We start from the raw sequence: 26,160 nt of genomic DNA, 5'->3' as shown, positions 1-26,160 counted from the left end.
ATTATGATGGGTGCACAGCTTTTTGTTTCCTGTTTTGTCAGCTGTAAAGATTTTGTCTACCCACAAAAAGTTTGAGAATTATGTGCCATGGTGAATGACAACAGATTTCAGTCAGTTAAACAGCATTCAGAAACCATATTATGTCAGGCTAAGCATGTCAGTTAAGCTATATGGTAATCTGTCATGTTTGTTTTTTTTTAATCCATTTTTTTCTATCTTTGCATTGACTCCTTTCACTTCCTGCTGATATGGTCTATATATGAACAAGGAAAGGAACCTTGTATCATGACAGGCTGAGCCATAAACCATTCTAGTGTCTGCTCACATGTCATTGAAATAAAGCTTAGTTTATTTGTGGCAGTGGTATTCATTCAAATCTTGGATTTAAGTCCTGATCAGAAAAATGTCATGCCCACTCTGTGGTGCAGAAAGTTAATGGAATCACATGACACGTGATCTGTACATTCACATGACACAGTCCTGAAGATTTCCTACAGATTCCTTATGGTGTTTCGCTAAAGTCTTACAGTAATTATGGTCATATTCATATAATCTTGCCCAGTGTCATCCATAGTGGATATCTTTAGCTCACACCAACTTGGTTAAATCACCATTTAATGAATTGGTTTCATGGAAATTGTAGACTTTCATCCTTTTTCCTGTTCTTACAGGTAAAGAATGAGCAATGTTTTCAGTTTTTTCAATTTTTATTGGGTTTTATAAAGAACTAGGCATTACAATTTGTGAGCATTTAAGATGCACCATAATTTAACCTTTATTTAGTTAATAATTTGACTAAGATCCAAATTCATGTCAAATTCGCTTACCAACATGCATGTAAGATTTCTGGTACAGTTGGAGATATGACAGATTCATGATGTATAGCTTATCTTCATGTTTCTGAGTGCATTTTTTTGAAATGCTAATGAGCACTATTTGTACAGTGTTCTGTTTACCATTGTGGAATAGTCTGGTCCCTGCACTTGACTGTTTTAAGAATATTTTTCTTACACTAGCTATAATACTTTCTGCAGCTCTACCAATTTTTGACATTGTGACAGATCACAGCTGTACAGTTGCAAGTGTTTGTCCTTGGACTGCTGGCAGTGGGGTTATTTTTGTCAGTGTTGCCTGCATGCACATGTGTACATGTTCGATCAATATGACTGTTGCTTGTTAAACCAAATTTAGAACATCACTTTTCTGTTTTCCTTATTTGCTTGTGAATTCATGTACTGCTAAATGACAAGTCAAAACAGGTATTGTATTGATAATTATTGTAACATTCCAGCCTACAGAATAGATGCAGTCTCATAAATGCATTCTAGAAAGCACTGTTACCATCACCAAAGCTTATTTCCTTCTAGAAAACTCAGTTTCATTACTTCTCCAATTACTGTCAATGCCAGCCTGGTACAGATCAACAGCAAGCTAGTTACAGTTTAACCTGTAGTATATCACAAGCTTTTTATTTTCTTTGACTGACGCACACTGTGCCCCTTGATTTCTGACAAGTTGAAATTTGTGAATAGTGGTACCACCGATCTATATAAAAGAATGTAAATGACATTAAAAGCATTCAATTTCCTACAGCATAACATTCACTTCACTCATTTGTTAAAATTAGTATGCTACGAAAATCTGGTATTTGGTCCCTTGACAAAACATGGATGGAAGTGGCAATCACAACAACAAAGGTAGACCGGGAACTGGATTTTCAGAAACTTAAGACAAATCTATTCATATTTTTCTTCTATGTGTAAGACTGCATAAACCTGACATAAATAGGTATTATTAAAACACATGACAACAAACTCCTTCAAGTAGATCATCACAGGCTTCCATGTCTTTGGTTGCAATCTTCTTTGCCTTTAAGACATTTAATTTTGCAAAGAATACCCACCCTTTGTTCTGCCAGCATTGAGACATTCTCGATCACATTACCAATTCAACATGCTACAACAGCTATACACTTTTGTGCTTTTTATGACAAAAGAACAGATTTTTGAACAAAGCCGTCACTTATTTCTTAATGGTCCCTGTTGATTAGTAAAACAGCAAGCCAGCTGAAATACCACCACACATCAATGACCCTATCATCTAAACTAGTAATCCACACAAAAAAATCACTATGCTGATCAAATTGCTAACAAAGCAAAAAAGTTTCTGCGGGGGGGGGGGGGGGGGGGGGGGGAGTGTCTATTTAAAAATAAAACCTGAAATGCTCACTTACACAGTTTGTTTCTATGTCCCTCATAAGAGATAAACATAGAAATGAGTATTTGGCATGCACTTGTGTCAGAACTCAAAAAAAAAAAAAAGTTACGAGTACTTGGCATATTTAGCTGGTGTAACAAAGTTTGAAACAAGTAATTAGGACTAGATGCAATATTATATGAAACCAATAATGTGGATGATTTCACCTTTCAAGGAATGTTATCTCATAAAATTTTCAACAGATGTGACATACAACTTGGAAGAATGAACAATGTGACATACATAATTTCATGACTGTAGATCAATCTTGTGTTGATCAATCTTGTGTTATGAAATATTTTAAAAATACATTAGATATATATAAAATCTTTGCACTGTTCAGTGACTCCTTCCTGGTTCTTATAAAACTAATCCTCTGATTCTGTATCTTAACAGCCATGTACTATTTAAATATTCATCAGCTGCCTCTCTTAAAATGTTCTGTGATGAGACAAGCCCAAATGGACATATCCACACAAATGTATCTGGTTAGACACATACCAGTGCACTCTTACACCTGTCATCCAGACAGAAAACACAAACTTACCCCATCAACATAAATCTATCAATATATGCACACCTGCCCAATCCTTACATAATGGAGGAAACAAATTTTAATTTCACTAGTGCAGAATTGCCATGATACTGCACCAACATGGAAACAAGTCAAAACTATTTTTCCCTGTATTATTGTCTTGTTACCATGTCCGCAGTGGTGTCAGAAATTACAGAGAAGTCTTCTGCAAATTATGAATTTGATTTGTACACCACGACATGCAGAAGGGTGACAGACACTGTTGGCTGAAATAAAATTCATAAGAAACCAGCCATTTTCTTTAGTATGGTCAAATATCTTTGGAAAAAAAAACAATACTGATAAATGAACACAGATTATTAGGTGTCTCAAGGCTGTACAAAACAGTACATATCACAGCCTCTGCCTTTGTTCCATTTTGATTGGCCAAAAAGTAATCAGTGCACATTTCATGAATAGACTTACATGTAATCCATTATTACAGCCGTACACGTGGGCATCATTGAGGCATGAGTCCATGCACACAGAAACACCCTAATTCTGTGTCTATATACAAAATGCCATCATTTTTACAGTATCTTCACCCTTGTATTCCAATACCTTCACATCAAGATTGGTAAGTCATTATCAAGCAGCATCGCCCATGAACATGGGCAGCAGATAGCTTAAATGGTTAGAGCAACCCAAAGCACAAAGGCTGTAAGGTCACAAGAATAGCTTTTTTGACCCATGGACAAACAGTTCTCACTGTTTTGACTGGCCTGATGTGTGCTACGTAAAACAAAAATAAATTACAAATGAACAGACATCTAACATTATTACTGCCTATGAATATACTGATGCTAAGACTTCAAAGATAAAACTGCATCTGACTCTCCATTCCTTAAAGATGGCTCCTGCTAGGTAAAGAAAAACTACTCCAAATGTTCTCTTTGGTAACACACTTGGTACAAATCAAAGAATTTTAAAAAACTGGCTGTTCACCAAAAAGGTAACTTGTCATTAGTTTATTCCTTGTTGCTCCTATGAGGAGCATACGGCCGCAACATACTTGTCATTAGTCCTCACAAAAATATAGAAAATAACTTTAGGCAGACCTGGAGCCGCTAATGACATTATGAAACATTTTATTCTAAGCAGGATACTTTGATAATCTTTATTTATAATCTACCTTCCTTATATCATAACAATTAAATTGGACCAAAAGACTATGAAATATTTAAAATATGTTTGTATACCATGGCAGGAACTTGTGAAGTTCACAGTGAAGGAAGTGTTAGTAGCTTGTGAAATGAATGAAGTAAAATAACAGAAACATCTGGTTTGATGACAATGCTATGCCAGCATGTTACATTACACACCTAGGAAATTAATGTTTTATGAATTTCAATGTTTAAATTACATATTACTATATAAATAATAGAGAAATGCTAAAAATTAAAAACAAAAATTGCTAAACAATAAACTACTGTAGAATGTCTCATCTCACAATAGATTTCATGCATTGGGCATTGTCATAACATCTCCAGTGCATGATTTATTCTTCAATTCACTAGTGATAAAGGCAACAGAGCCCTGCAAAGACTGCATGCAAACAACTGCAGAAACTTCAGTTTTCAACATCAAGGACATGACTGAAACTACAATTTCCTACCACAGGAGTCATGGTTAATAGCAGCAGCCATTACAATGTATGATGAAACGCAGGGAAAAAAGGTTGGGAAGGATGGCCAGTAAAGTTAACTTTCTGGCCCATAACATGTTCCCTTTTTTTCCCAGCTTTTGAGTTTTATGGTACTGTTCCTTCATACTGCTGAGCTACTTTACAATGAAAAAGTTCACAAACCTTCTGGAATGCCCACAAACAAAATGTCTTAAAGTCACAAATATTTCCCCACCTAGTTTGTATCATTGATGACAGGAGTCAAAAATGAGATGGAGCTAAATTATCATGGCAGTCTAAAAGTACCATCCTTATATGTATTTCAGCTAAATTCTGAGTTCAACCCAACATCTTGCCAATTTAGTGCATGTGTCTATGAGGAATAAACATGGATTGGCAGTCGCTGTAAAGTGGGTGCTGATAGGATGGCCCGTGTCGGGGGGTTTATGATGGCATTTTCTGGAAGTGCCATGACTGCATGATGCCGTGATGCCATGAGTGCTTCTGATGGTGAATTCATAGCGACACCTGGTGGTAAGGTCACACTAGCTGATCTTGGGGGTGGAATAAGGACTGAAGTGTGTAGCGGGGACCGACTGACATTGGTGAGGTTGCCACTTCGGACAATAGCTCCATAATCCGTCCTTGAGGAAGAGCCAGAAATGCTTCCTGGAAAACTTCCTGTAGGCATGATTGGTGTGCCCCTTGGTGTGCCACGGGAAGAGGAAGAATAGTTGATGGAGTGGTAGCCACTTGTTAATGGGCTGCAAGAAAAACAAATTTTTAATGATGATACACTCAAGGTAAAAAACAAAATATGGGAAAAACTGCAAGGTTATTCTAATGTATTCCAAATGTGAAAAAAAACAAAGACACAAAAAGCAGTAATCATGAAATGTAGCAGAAAGGATGAATAAATTTCCTGAAACCATATTGTGAAGCCTATTTCTCTGACAGCTGGAAACAACTATACAGGTGTAAGCATTATACTTGCATCAGTTCAAAGTATGTGTATGACAAACTCCAGGTTAAAGGGAAGAGAAAGAGGCTGGGTAAGAAGGAAGAATAGAGTGGAAAGATAGATGGCTAATGATGTAGAGGGGATAATGATGAAAGAGAAATCAAATAACATGAAAAAACAACAACAAAAAACGTTGCTAATTCTAGATGGGGGTCCTATGTATGACACTGCAGAAGACTAACATAAACACAGTTTTCACTCTCTGTGCAGGTGTGCATTTAAATGTCTATGAAGAAAATGCAAGATTAATGCCTCTACCTTCTTGTTCCCACTCGAGACAGGTCGTCCTCACTATCATACCTCCTAGGATTGTCAAAGAAAAATACCTTGGATCCGTAGCTTCCTGAGGAGAAGTCTGTCAAAGCCTGCAGACAGTTTATCAATTTTATGTTATAATTATTTTTATTGCACTGACCCTTGTTTTCTTAAAATGTGTTTTAAAAAGTTTCTAAGAAGTCAATAGAACATACTACTCTTTTAGTATAACTTGCTTGTGGCATAAATCCTTCCATAAACTTTTTTTTAAAGAGTTGCTTTTGAACCATATCCTTCACTTTGTTTTCAAGTACTTTCTTTTAAATGACATCTTTTAACACACAAGTTGAGATGATTTATTTCTGGACAACATCTTTTAATCTAGTTTTACTCAGCCTCACCGCAGCAGTCTGCTGTCGCTTGACACGGAAGAAAAGGACAACAACAGTAATTGGTAGAACCTCCCATATAAACAACACAATGCCAAATGAAATATAGGCAAAGCTCTGAGACAGATTTTTCACTGTATCCGCCTGCAAGAATAAAATGAAATTGATGTTTGTGGTAAAGCTGAGAAAAAGTTTGATTAGCAATTCCTAAATTTTCTGCCCACCTCATCTTAATGAAAGAAACCTTCCTGTAAACCATTTATATGTCTGTGTGCATGTATGTGTATATATGTGTGTCAGCTTATGTCAGTGACTGCTTTGTCATCACCAGTTTGCTTCCTACAGATGGTCACTTCTGGCTGTGGCAACTTTTTTTGCAAGTCCAGCACAATGTAAAAGGCAATCTCAACCTATATAATGCTAGCTATAATGCCATAATGAAAACTATAATTCTATAATAAGATGGTATAATGCCAAAGTGTAAATACATACAACATGGAAAGCACGTTAACTTTGAAAAATATATGGCCTAAACACTTTTGAGAATGACAGCAAACTTAAACAGAAAATAATTCAAAGGAAATAAATGTCTTTAGGAGAAGGTCATTCCCACCTGGTCACTAACATTGACCCAGTCATAGCCAAAGTCAGGCAGCTCTTTTTTCAACAGTGGAGAAATGGTAATAAAGTTGTAGACAGCCCGTGATGTGAAAAGCAGGACGATAAGAGTAGACACAACCACTGCTTGGCAGACACTGGTGCCCTAAAAAGAAAAAAAAAAGACCAAAAAAACCACAGATAAACAACAAAACCACTTAAAATCTCCAGCTCCTGAATAGTTACAAGGAGGTAATCTCTTGCTGAAGAGGAGAAAAAAAAAAGAAAGGAGTTGGAGTTATTTGTCATGGATTGTCACAATAACAGAGAAAGAAACTGCCTGAAATATGCAGGTCTCTGACCAACCCATATCTTCATGGTCATCGTTCATGCTAGGGGTACTCTTTGATATGCATTTAAAATACTCTGCCCCTTTCTCTTCAAACTATGACTAGATTTATAATTTTCAAGTCCAGCTCCAACACACAACCTCTTTCAGATATAGCTTGCATAACTATTCTGATTGAACTTAAAGTCCCCATTGTTGTCTGGTGGTCCCGTAGCACACCGGTTAGCACCCGTGACTATTACAGTGAGGATTTACTACCCTGAGTTTAGCTCTTTTCTTGGGTATGCTGTTTCTCTGCATGTACCATCTGTTTACAGGGCTTGCTGCCTTGCCGTAATACAGCCTTAGGTGCTGGTTCAGCGTAAAATACCAATTCCCTATTCCCTCCATTGTTGTCGATGCACTATCATGTTTGTCACTGCGAAGCCTCTATGGTGCTGCTTAAGTGCTTAATTTGTGCTTCATTCTATGTCAAACTGTCATTCATTTATAGTCCTGTGAGAACAACACACGGAACTCATCACAAAGTGAGGTAAGGCACGTTATAAATTTGATTCTCATCATCATCCTAAAATATCAAATTTCAATGAAGAGAAAAAGAATAAGACAAAAATTGGCATCAAATTACTGCTAATCATAAGAATACTTAAGTGATCCACCACATTCTTCAGTGTTTCAGTGTTTTTATCTGAGAGAAATACTGATGAAGTTTTATTTTCCTGTAAGAAAATCTAGCTTGTTCCTAAAACTGATAACAGTAAGTAACATGAACTATAAAACAGTATTACCTTGGCTTCTAACACCAAACTTGAGGAAGACATCTTGGCCACACGAAAAATGCAGACTGCCAGGACAATGCCCAACATCATGAAAAGAGAATCATTGATGGCAACTCTCATGTACAGCAGATACATTGGAACTGACTTGTACAGGTTCTGGTGAACTCTGATCACCACTGCACAAGCCACGTTTGAGGCCACAAACAGCGCCACAGCTGCCACCATTAAAACTCGCAAGGGTTTTCTAAATACCAAAAAATATAAACTGATGAAAGAAGACAGAAAAACCACTTTCTTTATGAAGAAGGACTTATAGGAATTGTTGACACATATGTAAAACATCAATGAATTCTTACAAAACTTCTGAGGATGAAAAAAGATTTTTAAGCTAGTCAGATAAACAGCTTTACAACAGTTGGTGTTTTGGTAACATTTTAATCCTGTCATAAAAAGCAATGAACATTGCAAAATAACTACATTAGTTATTACTGATGCAGCAAGAACAATAAAAAAAGAGAGAGAAAGGGAGGCAAATTAGAGTGGTAAGGGAAGAGAGATGGAGGCAAGGAAGGGGGAGAGATAATGCTGGAAAGTGAAGGTAAATTTTCTTACTTGTATCTTGATGGCTCATATTTTGCCTTTGCTTTGAACACAACCTGAAAGAAAAGTTAACAACAACTACAACCCTTCAATTAGCACTGTAGGCTGGTGATCAGTGAAGCAGAAGGTTGCCAGTTTTATACTTGCTCAGTCTGGTGGCTGGAAAACTACCCCACCCACCCATCTAGCATCTGTCCAGAAGAAATGGATACCATACTCTGTCCATCTCAACCGCCAAAATTCTTATCTGCTCATTTGTTGTCTAAACAAGACTACTGCAACTCTTGTCTTGCTAGATGTCCACAGTATCTCAACTGACAACCTGCAGAACTCAGCTGCTCGTCTTTTTCCAGACTCGTAAATGTGAACGTCACACCACTTCTTCACTTCCTTCATTGGCTACCAATTAAAGCTAGAATAGACTACAAGCTCTCAACTCCCTCTGTGCTGCTAAGCAATGAATTCTCTTCCACATCACATTCGCCACTCGGACTCTAAGGCTACATTCAAAAGCTCTCTATGAACACATCTGTTCACAAAATACTAACCCTGAATTACTATTCTTAACTCCATGACAATACTGTCTGTCATGCTAACCGTCATGTAATGACTCTGTTTTAAAGTGTTTATAGTATCTACATCCCTTCATACCTTGCTTTACTTTCTACTCTTGTACCTCATCTTTATGTTGTTCAGTGCCTATACACACCTCGCTGTCAACTGACTGTTATCTTTCATTTATCATTATTAGTCTGTGCAGAGAGTGTGATCTATCTTGGTCATGATGCTGCGCATTATAAGTTCACATTATTATTATTATTAATAATAATCATGGGAGATAAACATAAACAAAGATGAGGCTAGCTCTTCCTTCTATGAAGATTAAAACTCAGCTCAGTGCTTTCATTTAGCTGTGTTTAAAACACTGATGTACAGAATGAATAGACTAATTTTTGAATTTTTTAAAAAGTAAAAGTGCCTACTGGCCATGTAGGCAGTGAACGTAGGTGATCACCATGTTGAGGAGTCAGCAAATAGAAAGTAAATCGCAGTCTCCTAACCCTTTCCCTAATAAATGGGAGCCACTTCTGCTGGATGGACAGGGGCAGTTCTCTGGTCACAGGCTGAAGCAAGTCTAATAATACATCTTGTCAAGTCACCTTCATAAAGCACATGTTAACATGCTACACAGATCAAACTGCAGAAAAGCTGCATGGAAAATATATATGTGTGTATGTGTGTGTCCATGAGCATTTTGTCAGAAGAAATAACTTTTAACAATAAAGTATTTCAATGCTTTTTTCATAAGTGATGCAAATTAATCATTGTATCATGTAAAGATAAAAGCAAATAATGCCTCACTAGATACACTCTTTGAAGTAATTTATATCTATTGTAATTATTCCAAAAATAACCCTTTGGGGCATGAAACAACAAAGCTTTTTATGCAAAATAAATCTTTGCAATGTCCAGCAACAAACAAGTTTATGCAAGATTTCCAGGTGATACAGACCAACAAAGAACTCTGAGACCAGCCAGAGTTAGCTGAAATACTATTCCAAGTGTACAGTGTTCAACAGCTTCAGATGGAAAAGGGAAATGATGGTATTTGCTTGTTGAGTGCTCTTGATCAGTAGTTATGATAAGATTAAAAGACTAACAACTGCATATATCTAACTGCCTTCTGACATTGATTATCTGTCAAAACCCATCGTTTCACAGCTTAACATTGTTGACCAACACCTGGTGTTTCCAATTGATTATTTTCAAATGACTATACTGCTGCTTCTGAACAGTGATCTCTATGTCCTCATATACAGCTTGGTTGATATTCGCAGGTCCTACAAATACCCATAGTGAGGACTTTACAGAAATGGCCATTACAGTCTGCTTCAAGTGTTAACATCACCATTGACAATGACAATGATGACAATGATCAACTTTATTTGGGCAATTTGAAAATGGGAAGGTTCTCTGGTTACAAGGAAAAAGTTTGAAATAAAGTAAGAATAAAAATTGTTACAATTAAGGCGCAGCACAAACCTACATTGTTTACCAAACAAAAGATAGATATCTTCACTGCTATCTTCCCTTCTACATTGTTGTCACTACACTGATGGCAACTGATTATTACGCTGCACTACAGGTGACTGAACTGATATAGTGCAAAGCTGTGAATTTACATTATTGGTGACAATCATTCAGAAATATAGACATTAAACCTCAAGTATCTTCCTCACCTGTGCAAAAAATAATACGAGTAGACACAGCATAGTGAACTGTAAACAGACCGGGAAGCAGTACAGCAGCCAGTACAACGATATCGGCAAGTCATTGGCCAACTCGCAGTCTTCAAAGTAAAACGAAAACAGCGTGGTTCTAAGTCCAGACCACACAAGACAGCAAAAAAGGAAGACTGTCTGATAACTGAATCGCTTGTGCCTGTAGTACCATATCATCCACAGCTGTACATACACAAAGAGAAACAAGAGCGCGTAGAGAGTGATGTAGACAATGGTAATATTTATCTCCACGCTGGGCGACAGCGCAGGTTTGAGAGTCGGGTATATCGACGTTGAAGTCGGTATCTCGTCAATTGATTCTTTATACGACAGCATGGTTGGATATTTCCACACATCTGAGACTTTTACTGACGCCGTCCGGGGTATGGACGTGCCATGTAGCCTGTTAGTGTCGTGTGATGTCGGATTGTGGTGAGCTGCGAGTGTGAAGACGAGCTGTCGATGCTCAGTGTCCGCCCTCCATCCTGTGTTTGGAAATAGATCAGCTGTGACCTTCACCTTCATAACAGACTTTTTAAAATAAACCCATAAAAGATGAAGAGTAAAGGGGGATTTCAGATAAATCTTTACTATTAATATTTAATATATGAAACCCATAAAAATTTATTTTTTGAGACTTTTTTTTATTTCTGAATAGCAATGACTGCAGTACTGCAATATGGTTTCCTACACTGTTGTCATGCTTTCACGAGGAAAAGTTTTCAAAGGATGAGCGATATCTTTCATTTTTCAGACACAAAAGTGTGCCACGTAAAATCCTTGTCAATATTTAGGGCTTATGGGGAAAAATGAACTCTACATATAGTACTATTGTTCAAGGTGTGTCTAATACACACCGTTTGTTGAAGTGCAGACGAATTTTTTGGCTTGTCCCTGTTCGAAATAAGCATGACAAAACAACCAAGAAACAGCCAAAGAGCAAGCGGTACAGCGAAACGTTAAATTTGCCGAAAACATCTTTCCCTCTTTCAGTACGTGATGGACTTGCACCTAAAAGGGAGATAGAAATCCAACGAGTAAGTTACAGATAGTAGTTATTATGTGTGTGTTAGATGTCTGTATGAGTATGTATGCCTGCCCTTGTGAGCAAAAGAAAAATCTCTGTCTTGGGTCTCCTCGACAGACAATAAAGTCTGATTTGATTTGATTACGATGGATGATACAGCACAGCTCTTTTTTGATTATGACTTTGTAGTTCACCCATTTGCACGTCTGTGTTGACAACCTGCTTCAGTAAGCATTGTTACATAATTGTATGACTAACACTCATTTCATTTATCATAATATGTTTAATTGGTTGCGAATGAAAATGTCACATTAGACTTATAGCTTCAGAAGAAATAATGTGTACCACCAAACCGTGCCATAAGTGACAAAAAAATAAGTCGGAACCCAATACAGAACATGATTGTAACACAGTCACAGAATGAAGTCCAAACATAGGGACACATATATTATTTCATTTCTGCTCATTAACTTGTTAAGCAGATAATCTTGAAACATGACATAGTGGTTTGTTGGGTAATCTATATAATACACTGTATCATAAAATTTCCTATCCAGATGTAAACCATTTGTAATTGTTCAGTGATCAAGAGAAAGATTAATTTTTAATTTAACAACTAAAGAATAAAAGAAGAAAACAAGTTATGACTGAAGACAAACAAGTGTACTTCATGGACAGCTGATTTGAATACATTTATTACATGGTCTTGTAATCATTGCTTTAATGTTTTCATGGGCATCAGTAATAAAGTTAGAGTTTATACAAGGTCCAAATGTGTTGAAAGATACATTCAGTTAATTTTTGTTTCCTACATCTGCACTCAAGAATCTTTTAATTTTGGTGCCTCTCAAACACAACTACTTACTCATATATTCAAACCAAATTACACCCTATCTGTGAGTGGCTTAAATATTGTTTTAAAACCTTTTTTTTTCTGTTGTTTTTGTCACATTGATTTTAACTTGTTCTCAGTGGCGTTCTCAGTGGCAATTTGTCATTTATTGTGTAACTGTTTTCAGACATGTGGCTTTGATGAGCTTTACCAATGGCAGGCTTCACAAAAAAGGGAGAAAACTTTTGTTCTTCATGATGGTCCTCCCTATGCTAATGGTAAAACACATGTGGGTCATGCAGTGAACAAGGTAAACCTGTTTCAACTTTCTAGACCAGTGATGCCCAACCTTTTTCGGCCTGCGGGCCATATCTATTTCGGAAAGCCGTGTCGCGGGCCAATTCACCGCAAAAATACAAAAAAGAAAAAAAAATAGAGCAGATACCATTTTTATTAGAAACAAGTTGTACTTACCATTAATTATATAGTAATTAGTGGGATATTTGAAGTTGTTTTCCCGAAACCAACTTCTGAATGTCCGACCTCATCGTAGAGACACCAAGTTGGAGCACTGAACCGAAATGTTCGTCCATCGAAAAAAAGATTGGGAAACGCCCCTACGTGGGGATAAATACTTCTTGTTCCCTTATTTCGGTTTTTTTTTCGGGTTTTTTTTTTATTACTAACATGCCGATTTGCTGCACTGTGGGCAGAAGTTTCGCGGGCCGGATGGCACCGTGTCGCGGGCCGGATATGGCCCACGGGCCGTAGGTTGGGCATCCCTGTTCTAGACCATAGATGATAGTTGACATCAAATCAGATAATTTTAGCAACTTTTGACCTTATAAGCATGGACTTTACAGTTTGGATGTATATGTGTTCATGTGTAAGGGACGTACTTCCTGAAATTGGCTTGCCTGGAGATAGAAACATGGGGTTCCCATAAAGCACCATGGGTCTTGTGGTGTCTCTTGAATTTTTGTTTGATAATTTTTTCATGGATTACTGCAAGAGAGAGTGTGTGTGTGTGTGTGTGAGAATCTCTTTATGTGGTGTACTGACAGTGCGTAAGAAATCAGGAACTGCTTTACATAGATTTTTAATCATTTTAAAATTTTTGTAAAGTTTTAATGTTTGTAGCAATACACATACTTTGCTTCATTTTTTTTTTCTCCATCATTTTTGACATTGTCTCTTTCCTATTACATCCTCATCTTGCCAGATACTTAAAGACATCACCATTCGATACAAATTGTTGCGTGGTCATCGTGTACATTATGTACCTGGCTGGGACTGTCATGGCATGCCCATTGAGGTCAAAGCCTTAGCAGAGACTCGCCAGGTGTTACAAGAATTCACATCTCTGCAGCTGCGAGAAAAAGGTCAGATGGCAGCATGTTTGATCAAACATTTGGTCTCTCTGCAATGCACTATTTGGAATCTGGGGATGGGGAGTGAAGTCAAAATGATGTAGCTGAATCAAGAAAACTCACAGAGGTGTTCCACTTCTTTTAGTCTTTTAGTCTTGATGTTACTGACTTAAGCCAGCTTATCAACTACCATACTATGGATGTGCATGCTTTTGTTTCAGCACGCTTTGTTGTTGGAGATTGAGTAGTCCTTGTTAGCAGTGCTGATGTGCAATGATATATTTATGGTAGTCATGGTAACATAATGTGCAGCTCGCAGTTTTGCTCAAGAGGCAATAGAAGAGCAGCGACGGTCATTTCAGCGCTGGGGCATCATGGCTGACTGGAACTCCTATTATATGACCTTGAGTCCTGAGTATCAAGTGACCCAGCTAAATATCTTCCATCAGCTCTTTGAAAAGGTGGTTCTACCTTTTGTGCTTTTTTGAGGCATAGTATTTTTGTGCTTATATGCGTGCAGTGCCATTGATACATTTGATTCTAACCTTGACTATCGCCATAAGATAGCCTCATTTGCTGACATGGTATAAAACTAATTAACTATCTAACCCTGACTACTGTATTCTAAGCCCTCGGTTCTCATCTGGTGGTACACGTACCTCTAGGGGTATTGCAAGGGTTCAAATCAAATCAAACTTTATTGTCTGTCTGAGAAAGTCCAAGACAGAAATTTGTCTTTTTGCTCCCAAACCCAGCCACATTTGTAAAATGCATAATCACAATCCTAGGAAGCATGCTCTTAGCGCTTAAGAACAAGAACAAAACATGGACAGCATACGAGGGACAGGAACACAAACAAATAACATATGAGCTATAAAAACATATATAAACAACCGTACTAAACAAAGAATAAAATCAAATACTGAAAACACAAAGAGGAACCAAATAACAAAAACAAGAACAAGAGCTGAGAGTAACATAATATTGCAAAAGGGTGTGAAAAAGACTAGCGTTATGGGCACAAAAGCAAGAAGTCATGTAATCAATAATATCAGATGATCTTCACTATTCATGAGTTGTGAATGCTTTTGCAGGGTCTGATCCACCAAGGGTATATGCCAGTCTTCTGGTCACCATCGTCTGGGTGAGTTCTGTTCAGCTTGCCTCCTGCTAATTAGAACTCAAGCTTCTCTTTATCAAGTGTCAGGCACCTTTTGATTTGAACAAATCTTGACAAAGCACTGATGATACTTCTGACACCTGAACCAAACTTTGGCAGTCCTGGTACTAGTTCTTACTCTGTTAATATTTTATTAGAACATTTGTATTAACCAACAAGTCGTTGCAATACATTTGAAGACTCCTAAGTGACTAAGTGTGTAGTTCATATTACTTACAAAAATGTAATACTGATGTGCATTGAATCTGGCCATTTCTTTTACCTGACAATACATAGCGTTATATCATTCATTTGGTTTTAGGACTGCTCTTGCAGAAGCTGAATTAGAATATAAATCAGACCACCAAAGCAAGTCTGTGTATGTCAAGTTCCCTCTGAATAACATCCCATCTAGTCTGAGAGATGGAACAGGTATGGGCCTTTAGTTCCTGTTCATCTTTTTCTGCAACCAAATGACAAAGACATATTGCTGCAATTTTTGTGCTGTGATTCTTTTTTTTAATCTAAATTTTATGATGTAAACATAAAAACAACTTTTATTTTCCATAAATGTTTAATCATTTCGGCATTTTCCTTTTTGGTTCAATAAGAAGAGGCTGCACAAATAGAATGATTGGGGCTTCATCAAAATTAGGAATTAACAGTACTGAATATGTGTAAAGTTTAGTGGAGAAGACATGTGTCATGTGTTTTAGGGTGTGGAGGCTCTGTGTCAGCTGTTATATGGACCACAACACCTTGGACACTGCCTTTCAATGAGGCCATTTGTTACAGCAATTCTCTGAGGTATGCACAGGAGATTGTTACAAAGCAGAGTACAATGGTATTGTATCTTATCAGACATTGTGGAAAACCAGACATACCTCACACAATAGTTTGTCAGATTTTGTAGAAAGCCATACATATGCACACATGTTTAATGACAGGCTGAAAAAAGACTTAAATTTGACAATTTACCTAGCCGCACCATGCCAAGAGAGAGAATGATTTATATTCAGTTTTTACTTCGTTTTATGATTTGAACAATAGATATAGCCTCCTCAAAGACCAGAACTCACATGAGGTGTATCTGTGTGAAGAGCAGTTTGCCCATACTTTGCCCACAATTCTTGGGAAGCAACTTTTGTTGCTCAACAGCCTGGAAGGTATGAATTATGACAGTAGTGAGCTAAAATTTGTGTTAGAGACTTGTTTCTTCCTGTCTGCGACATCAGGTATTGAAGTTAAAATACATGTAAAAAAAATCTGTTTGTCATTATGAGTCTTTGGTGAGTTTTTCTTTTAAGACCTTTTGTTGTCTCACTGATGTACTAACTACACCATCTGTAATGTTACAGGTACCTGTCTTCAGGGCGCCACATACATGCACCCACTAACAGCCAGGGAGTTGCCTTTTTTACCTAGTTCCCATGTACAGGAGGGAAAGGGGACGGGTCTGGTTCACACAGCTCCAGCACATGGCCATGAGGATTTCCAGACTGCTCTTGAGCATCACTTGCCTGTGGTGAGTAAAAGTTTTAGTCAACAAAGGCTGCTGTCAGTTAAAGAGGAGTGCTGTCAGAGAAGAGTACTGACAAAAAGGAGTGTTCTCATGTATAGTGTTTTTTCTCAGGATTGATGTGAACTGAAAGAAGTGTTGTCAAAGAGTTCTTTAAGGACTGATATCAATTAGAAAGGAATGTTGTTTGGATTAGTGTGAGAGAGGAGTGCTTTCAAGACTATTGTCAATTAGGAGTGGTGTTTAGAGCAGTGTCAGAGAAGGGTAATATCAGGATTTGTGTCAGATTGAGAAGAATTGTGTCAGAGGGGTGGAGTCAAAACTGATGTACAGATGGGTCGTTATCAGTTAGAGGGAGATGGTTTTTTTAAAAGTGATGTCTGTTGGAGCTCCAAAAAGCTGGAGTGAGTAGATGGTTGTCACTAGTTGCAGGATGTTTGTATGCATTCAGATGCATGTGTGCTCATGCACGTGTGCGAGTTTGTACAATGTGTGTATATATATATATGTATGCTTACATATGTGTATACATAGATGGAAGTATTTCAAAGGCTTTTTATCTAAACAAATAGTTGTAATCTGTAAGTTGTAATACATTTGTGTTTTCTCCAGACCTGCAGTGTTGACAAGTTGGGACGGTACAAAGAAGGGGTGGGCTGGGGTCTGGATGGGAAGACTGTGGGACAAGATGCTGACGAGGCAGGTGGGACCCAAAATTGATTGTTTTTATTGCTGTCCTTTATCTCTAATTGGAAGGAAAGTTGTAAAAACTGTGTTTATGTTCAGTTGCATCGCCACACATTTAATTCATGCATGTATGCACACATAAATGATACAAATTTTTTTTTTTTTTAGGCCCTTTCACCCCTCCTGGGGCATAGGCCATCGACTACAGTAACTGTTGTCGATGTTTCGGTAGCAAGTATTTGTTTTACGGGGTGGGGGTGCTGGCCCCACGCCCAACCCTCCTCCTTTTTCAGCCGGGCTTGGGACCGTCCTTGGCGGAGGGCGGCCAGCCCTGTAAACAGATGCCACCTGCAGAGAAAGAACAGCGTGCCCGAGACGAGAAATGAACTCAGGGCACCCAACCTTCACTGTATTGGTGACAGGCGCTAACAGCGCTAACCGTTGCGCCACTGGGCCGCCAAATGATACAAAGATAGAGTGAATGTCTGTATATGCATCTTACACATTGAAATGTTGAAATGTTGGCATAAATGTGTTAGTCTTGGTGCCTAGATCTCAGAGATCTCAGAGAGCTAAACAACACGACTGTGACCTTTTAGAACTACAAATATTCTTTTTATGGTCTGTAGTCTTCATTCACGGGCATATTGTTCTCTTTCTTCCAGTCATCTGTCTACTTGGAGAAAATGTACTCAAGGTTGAGCCCTATGTGCATAGCTATCCTTACGACTGGCGGACTAAACAGCCTGTCATCATTCGAGCTAGCAAACAATGGTTTGTTGATACACAGAAGCTGAAAGAGTCTGCTGTGGTGAGACATAGCTTTTGACTAACCCTGTACAGATCATTCTAAAGTGATGGTTTGAGAACAGGCTGGATGATTCCTAAACATACCTGTCCCTCTGATTTTATTGTGAAAGTTTGGGTTTGAAATGATGAATGTGTGGGAACTATTTAAATAATTCTGTCTCTTTAAGTCCAATTGTATGACAATATATACTTTTTTTTGCATTCATTATCTTTCTCATGCATCCCAATTGATAAGATACTAGAGACAGCTATTTTTTTACAAGTTAAAATAAAAAAGTATAAAAAGGCTTGAAACTGCAGGATTTGATATATTGTATTTTGATCCAGAGGTGTCTTGGAGATGTTCAGATAATTCCAGCCCAGTCAGAGCATGGCATGGTGCAACAGCTGCAGCGGCGGCCTTATTGGTGTATCTCCCGCCAGCGTGTGTGGGGACTTCCTATCCCTGTCTTTTATCATCGAGACACAAAGGAGCCCCTGATCACAAGGTAAGTATTCCTTATGGAATTTGATTGCCAGGTAAGCCTCATTTTCACATTTTGAATCCACCTGGCAGGGATGACAACTTCATGTAACAGAGATTCCAGAATGTTGTCTGGCAAACAGAAGGGACAAGATATTGACACTTGTAGGGCACCAGGAACCTCTACTTTCAACAATCAAGCATGGTAAGCTCTTTGGCCATGTGACCTGGCATGACACCCTGTCAAAGACTGTCCTTCAAGGTACTTTGGAGGGTAGGACATCGCAGTGGCCGGAGGAAGAACAGACATGAATGTTAAAGACTGGACTGGTCGTCCTGTACAGGACTTCTGACTATCGCCCACAATAGGCAAAAGTGGTGGGTTCCACTTCTACCCATATGCTCCCCTAAAAGTAGGTGCCGGTCAAAGGACGACTGACCGACTGAAGGGACATGTCATGGTGACGGGGGGGGGGATTTGGTGTTTTACGCCGTGCCAGCAACTGAGGCTATATCACGGCAACGCAGCCAGCCCCGTAAACAGATGCCACGTGCAGAGAAAGAACAGCGTGCCCGAGACGAGAAATGAACTCTGGGCAGCCAACCTTCACTGTATTGGTGACAGGCGCTAACCGTTGCGCCACCGGGCTGCTCATGTCATGGTGACATCAGGTCAGGGTAACTTTGGGTCATGACATCAGGTCAGGGTAAGGGCATGATGACCTTAGGCCTGACGCCCTTACTATCCAATGCCCGACCACTGGTTGGGGCGTGAGTTAACAGTTTTCAGCATCACCCACCCTCTCTTCTTTACCTGTGAATCATTTTGCAAGAGTCTCCTTGACTGTGCTTTCGGGAATTATGTGTGTTTATTCTTCTCCCAGCAGATAAGATAGAAATGATTTCACAAATTGTTGTTTTAGCTCACAGGAGTTTAAAGCTGTTTCAAGGCATATTATTCTGGGGCAAGCACTGTAAAGCTTAAAAAAAAATTATTTTCCCATCTTTTGGGCTTTTTATGACCTAATATTACTCTGAATATATAAAAGTCTCATTAATTTTTTTCTTTAATAAATGCAGAGAGACAGTAAATGGTCTTTGCAAAATCATCAGAAAACATGGTGCAGATGCCTGGTGGACTATGTCGGTACCAGAACTCTTGTCAGCTGATATCTTGTCACAGGTCAGTGATCGATCGGGTTTTTTGGGCTTTTTTTACAAAAACAATTTTGAGGTCAGATTGTTTAAATTTAAGAGAACTATTTGTTGGAAGCAATTATTTATGGACCAGGTCTTCTCTCATAAATTGTTTGAAAAAATTCATTTTTGCAGTTGCAGTATTGTATTTATAACTCATATTAAGGTGTCCAGTGTGTACATATGCATGACATGGGTTTGTGCTGCCTCTTCACCCATGCTTTAAAAATAAGAACAGTCAGCCACCTTGTAAAGGCCAGTCAGATGTATATTTCAGAGTCATTTTTTATAATAAGTTGGACACAAAGGACAATACCACTTGAGCTGCTAGGAAGTGGGTGTGTCAAGAGGCACAGTGCCAGTATGCATGGAGAACTGTATTGAGAATGTGACTGTGTATGTGACTGTATGCCTTACAGCTTGGTAAAGGCTCACCAGATGATTATGTGAAAGGAGGTGACATCTTTGACATATGGTTTGACAGCGGAGTTTCTTGGGCTACTGTTTTAAAAGGTAAGTGTGTGTGAGAGAGAGAGAGAGAATTGGCCTCATTCCAAAAGTTAACAGGAAATTCCTCTGGAAGCAGCCCAGAGATATGCATCATATATATATATACAATAGGAGAGAGTGTGTGTATGAAAATTCCCCTGCTAGCAGTCCAGAGATATACATCCAGCATACAATATAAGAAAGTGTGTATGAGAGTCTATAAAGCGAATATGTGGGGGTTGGGGGAAGAGGCATGCACACACAGTGGGTTGAAAGGTGACCAGCACATTACTGCCCTTTGTTTTAGATGTTGGTCAGCAGGCTGACTTGTATCTGGAGGGCTTGGACCAGTTTGGTGGCTGGTTTCAGACATCCCTTCTGACCAGTGTAGCTGTACAAGACAGAGCACCATATAGGTGATTCATGCTGAAGTTTTTTTTCTGTCATGCAGCTCACCAACTGGACATATACTCACCTACATAACGCATACTTATTAAAATTTCTTCAGAGCAGCGTCATTGGAAGTGATTTAACTCTTAACAACAATGGTGCTTCAGATTAATTTTCATGTGCGAAAATATGGAAACATGCTTATAAAAACATGTTTACATAAACTGTAAACTGTCAATATATGCACTGTACATTGCAGACTGCAAGCTGTGACCAATGATGGGTGATGGTGATGGTAGCATGAAGAGATGTGTTCATAATAAAATCATGTATTCTTAACAAGACTGCATGTTTGACTCTGTAAAACTGATGGCTTGCATTGTTTAACTCCTCCTGTATAACTGTAGATGCAAATGTCTTCATAGCTATAGCTCAGCTGCATGGATTCATCCCTACTGATTGAGTTAATATGATTCATTCAACAGAGCTTTGTTTGTACATGGTTTCACCACTGATGAGGCAGGCAAGAAAATGTCCAAATCACTTGGCAATGTTGTGGATCCAGAGACAGTCATCAATGGTGGGAAGGTGAGTACATCTCATGCTGTCACTAGTGTGCTTCTCATGTGTCACTGGTGTAAATATGTTCTGAAAGAACGTTTATAGAAGGTCATTCATTCCATCGGCCATCTCTGCTCTCAACAAACAAAAAACTATAAGCGACTAGTAGACTGAACCTGACGTGTTACACACAAGGGGGATGACGTAATCCCATCTCTGTTATTATGTAGTCATGGAAACTGGTGTATTGTACTTTTGATGCGGGCGTGTGTGTGTGCTCACTTCTGCCATTGCTGATGTTATTGTTGATGTTTTTGATTTTCTCTCTGACTGCTTGCATGCTGGAAGACACATCTCCTTTGCTGGACAATAAAGTTATCTTATCTTATCTTATCTTGTTACCAATGTACTTGACATGTCATTAGCTTGTCATGTATTGCTAATGTGCATATATTCTGTTACCAGTGTACTTGTCATGCTGTCACTAGTATGTATGTATTGTTACTAGTGTACTTGTTGGTCACTGGTATACTTGTCATGTGTGCATATATTGTGTTACTAGTGTTCATGTCATGTATAACTAATGTGCAGTCTTATGGATGCAGAGGCTGTTATTGATGGTATGGGTAAATGTACATTTACCCCCTGCATCTTGTATAGGTATCAGTGCTTCCGTGACAAAGATGGAGATTCAGGATACAGTGCCTTGCACAATTCTTAGAAAGTATTTAACAGGGCCTTCAAAGTTTATTGCACCTCTCAGCAGCAGACTAGCCTACATCTTGTTAACTTGCAAGCTGTTCAGTAACAGACCCTTGTGTAATTTCTCTTTTTTTTTTAACCTTTTCATCTCTAGCAGAAGGAAAAACAATTTCAATTTTACTCATCAAATTATTTGTAATTTTATTTTTTTTTTTGGGGTGGGTGGGTGGGGAAACTGTTACTTTCAGTCCAGCCTCACTGACCATAAGTTTACTACATCAACATTTAGGCACCATGCTATTGTCCAACAACCTAATTGTGACTGTGATGCCATGCATTGTCTTGACACAGGACAAGAGTGTGGAACCAGCATATGGGGTGGAGGTGCTGCGCTGGTGGGTAGCTCACACCCACACTCAGAACAACATCATGATTGGCCCCAATATCCTGGCTCAGTTTAGTGAGGCACTCTTTAAGGTATGTACCATGAGGAGTCATTCCAGAAATGCAAAGCCACAACAGTGTGACAGGCACAAGCTTTATAATGTTTCCCTTTAAAGAGGAGTGCATGAGAGCTAATTTTCCTTCAGCTGTGTTTACTTCCCATTAGGTGCTCAATGGGATGCTAGATGTGTCTCCTCTTTTTTTTGGTAGTAGTATGTAATCATCTTTGATCATCCTGGTAAGATAGTCAAAGTAAGTTTTGTCCAACAAGGTACGAAAGTGTCTGCGCTACCTGCTTGGAAGTCTCTGTGACTTTGATCCTTCCCAGCATGCAGTGCCACTTGAACAGCTCCTACCCCAGGACCGCCTGATGCTGCATACTCTTCGTGAATTTTCTGAGCAGGTAACTTTGTTGAGTATGTAAATCCCAGTCATACTTTACTGAGTATATAAACCTCGGTGACTGTTGAGTATGTAAACTACAGTCATGGTTTACTGGGTAGGCGAATTCTATTTGGAAGCTCAGTTTTTTTCCCCTCTACAATGTAGATGGTTCTTTGGTTGCACAGAGCTGTTTTCAGTGGATCAAAGTACATGTAGAAGCAGCAGGAGTGACCTGCCCAAAAGTCAGGTAACAACAGCGAGTAAGAGTGACAGGTTACATTAAGTAATAGTGATGCATTACAGTAGAATGAGTGACATGTTACACTAAGTAATAGTGATAAAACGAGGTAGGTGCAGGGGATTGCTGTTTTATGCCGAGGCAAATATCACTGTGAAGCAGTCAGCTTAGAAGTTACTTTAAAAACTTGTTAATGTTGCCTTTTATATCAATTAATATTTATAAATGGTCTCTTCTGAGTGTCTTGTCACTCTTTCATTGTCTTGTGTGGCAAAGTGCACCTACTCTCACTCATCTACATTCCCTTATCCTGCTCTTGTTGTGCTGTGCAGGTGCCTTTTTATGCGTGCACCTATTCTAATATATATTCCCTTGTGCTCCGCAGGTGGAGAAGTTTTATGAGGAGTACAGCTACAGTAAGGTCTTACAAGTGTTGGAGAAGTTTGTCAACGTAACTGTGTCAGGTGTTCACATTCATACCACGCGTGATCGGTAAGCTTATGGATAACTTATTGAGTCTGACCTGCTGCTCACATTGCATTTGGTGTTCACATGTGAACACATTTTACCAAAGACTCACATCAACCATTGTGCTTTAATATTTACAATCATCTTGTTTGTAACTAGAGCACCTTCCCATGTTCAAATTGCCTGCTGGGACAAATAAAATTGATCATTGTCATTATCATCTTGCACACTTGACGTCTCCTGCTCGCTAAATATTTTCCCCATCCCATGCCACACTACATACTTGACATGTCTCCTGCACAATGTACACATTCCACATCTCTTGCCACACTACACATGTCTCCGCCACTTTATGTGCAGGAGCTATTGTGGAGCTGAGAATGGATTAGAGCGACGTTCTTGTCAAACCACACAATATCATTTGCTGCGGACATTGATTGTGGCAGCTGCTCCCATTTTGCCTCATTTGATGGAAGAGGTCCACCAACATATGCCTGCAGCTACAAAAACCACAGGTAAAGGCAGTATTGCCACACCTTATAGATGATCTTGCCACAACTCACATTTTATCTTGCCACAGTATCTCATGCATAATCCTGTTTCAACTCCTCACATAATTTTGTTGTAGTGCTATGATGATTAGGTGACAAGTATTAAGCTGTGCGTACCTGAGTCATGGTGTTTTGACCATGGACAGGTCAGATCACACATGCAAGCAACGTTGTGTGAAAGTGCGGATTATTGTTATTTCAAAAATGTAGTCCCTGCACCTGTCATTAATGAATTAGACATATTACACGGTGCTTTGCTGGTTGTAGCACACTCGTCTACTGATTTTGTTTCCTAGAGAGACTGTTCTATGGTGGGTGGATACAGGCTGACCCACGCTGGTATGACCCAGCTTTGTTTCATCAGTTTATGCCTGTCTTTGCCATGAGAAACAAACTTCTGGATACGCTGGGGACAGAAAACACACTGGAATATGATGTCATCATTTGTGCCACCAGACTTCTTCATTTCCTCCTCAAGGTTCCTCTTTTTCTTATTTTTGAAATTTCCTGTGTCAAAACTATGTAGTGTTACTTTTGTAGGCAATGGATTTACCATTTCTTACTGTTAACCTGTTACAATAAAAGTTATAAATAAAGTTTCCAAAATTAGTTTAAATATAAATTACACAGCAAGGAAACAATAGATATGCAACATCAAGAGAGAACATTAGGCTATAGATCAGTCACTGCATTTGAACAGAATCTTCAAAAGGAGGTCACTTCATGTGTTTCGCCACTCTGTGAAATCTTCCAAACATCGCACACAAGCATATTGGAAGATCATCCTCCTGTCATCCCTGAGGATTCACTGATTGTAGAAGGTGCAACTGACGTTTTTCTTCCAGGTAATTTTTTTCTACCTTTCAAATTTTTTTTTTTTATTTTTTTACTGCTTTTGCTTCTTGTAAACTTTGTTTTTTACTAATTTTTCTCCATCAAGCCAACGCTGTGGTGTAAATTTAGAAACTGATCATAAACTTGTCTAACATGGCATTTCTTTTTTTATTAAGCGCTCATGTACTAATTATTATTTACTGCTTAACTGAAGTGCAAACTCAGTTTTGCCTTTGTGTCAAATCCCAGTCTGAATTTCCTAAAACTTTCCAGCTCAGAGTTCACAGATTTCTTGTTGCATATTAAAATATTGTGGGTGCTTATCTTTCTGGCATCTATATTTTTTGCAGATGATGCATCCAAAACATTTCAAGCCAAGCATGAGGAATACAAACTAATCATTGTGCCAGCCATGAACCACATCTGTGAACGATGCCGGCGCTATACTGCACACTCATCCAATTCCCCATGTGAACGATGCCTGGAGGTCTTGGGAGAAGCTTGGGCCAATTAAGTGGTTTGTCTCTGACCTTCAAGAATGATGAAGACTTTTATGGACGAAATAAAAAAAATGCTTTGCAGGATTTTGTGAGAAATGGTTAGTATAGATTTGGAAACAGCAGTTTTGAGTTTTCCAGTATTAATCAAGATTGTTTCAGTGGATGGTGCCAGCCAACTTCATTCCTGCTACCTGCTACTTGGAAATGGAAAATTTAACCTGCAAGAGATAGTCAAAAATGAACATGTGAATATATCACTTTGACACCATCTTTGACACCATCTGTTGTCAAAGCAGGAGGGCTGTGAGAAATTTCTTTCCTCCTATAAACTCTGAAAGAGCAAAGTATGGAAAACATGTCAAGGTCTGATAACCTTTTGCAGCTTCATTGTTTCTGGCTACTGTATGTTGCCAGCAAACAATGGAACAAGAAGACACTGGGACGTATATAAAGGCTTGACCTGAGGTTCCTGACCTCAACATTATGCCAGTCTTTGTGGTTTCCATATGGATGTGCACGATTCAAGTATAATGACAGTAGGAAACACATATTACCCCTTAACCCAATATGCAATTAAGTTAAACATTTCATTGTCTTGAGCACCAGTCTGTGATGAATGGGAATCTAAGGGACAGACTGCTAATTATTTTGAGCAAATAAATATTTTTTAAGTGCCAACTATTTTCATTTCAGGGATCCTGGTTTTCATCAGCATCAGGTACACGTTTATGTCCCCACTTGAATGCAAATGTAGGACTGTATGTGTGGGTGTCTACAAGCTTGCTCTGTTGTAGCCCAGCAGAGCTGTC

General features: G+C 38.7%; 2 protein-coding genes across 2 annotated transcripts; one reads left to right on the top strand and one right to left on the bottom strand.

Annotated features, from left to right (window-relative positions):
* Nucleotides 1–688: 688 nt before the first annotated feature.
* LOC112569886 (integral membrane protein GPR137B-like) lies at nt 689–11,378 on the bottom strand. The gene is made up of 7 exons (XM_025247939.1): nt 10,685–11,378; nt 8,457–8,500; nt 7,854–8,088; nt 6,733–6,882; nt 6,132–6,263; nt 5,734–5,840; nt 689–5,218 (listed from the first exon to the last, which is right to left on the bottom strand). Exons 1-7 carry the CDS (start codon nt 11,249–11,251, stop codon nt 4,828–4,830), a joined length of 1,626 nt encoding a protein of 541 aa, XP_025103724.1. The 5' UTR covers nt 11,252–11,378; the 3' UTR covers nt 689–4,827.
* A 19-nt stretch (nt 11,379–11,397) lies between these two features.
* Nucleotides 11,398–26,029, top strand: LOC112569885 (isoleucine--tRNA ligase, mitochondrial-like). Its single transcript, XM_025247938.1, has 23 exons — nt 11,398–11,763; nt 12,773–12,895; nt 13,808–13,967; nt 14,268–14,416; nt 15,050–15,099; nt 15,437–15,546; nt 15,831–15,921; nt 16,165–16,280; nt 16,473–16,639; nt 17,246–17,336; nt 17,986–18,131; nt 18,458–18,618; nt 19,674–19,776; nt 20,210–20,303; nt 20,587–20,695; nt 21,155–21,257; nt 22,284–22,409; nt 22,648–22,779; nt 23,384–23,490; nt 23,827–23,981; nt 24,314–24,495; nt 24,718–24,862; nt 25,202–26,029. Exons 1-23 carry the CDS (start codon nt 11,536–11,538, stop codon nt 25,363–25,365), a joined length of 3,012 nt encoding a protein of 1,003 aa, XP_025103723.1. The 5' UTR covers nt 11,398–11,535; the 3' UTR covers nt 25,366–26,029.
* Nucleotides 26,030–26,160: the final 131 nt, after the last annotated feature.

The sequence above is a fragment of the Pomacea canaliculata genome, linkage group LG8, assembly GCF_003073045.1.
Source record: "Pomacea canaliculata isolate SZHN2017 linkage group LG8, ASM307304v1, whole genome shotgun sequence".
Taxonomy (NCBI): domain Eukaryota; kingdom Metazoa; phylum Mollusca; class Gastropoda; order Architaenioglossa; family Ampullariidae; genus Pomacea; species Pomacea canaliculata.
This window is presented reverse-complemented; position numbering and strand designations above follow the sequence as displayed.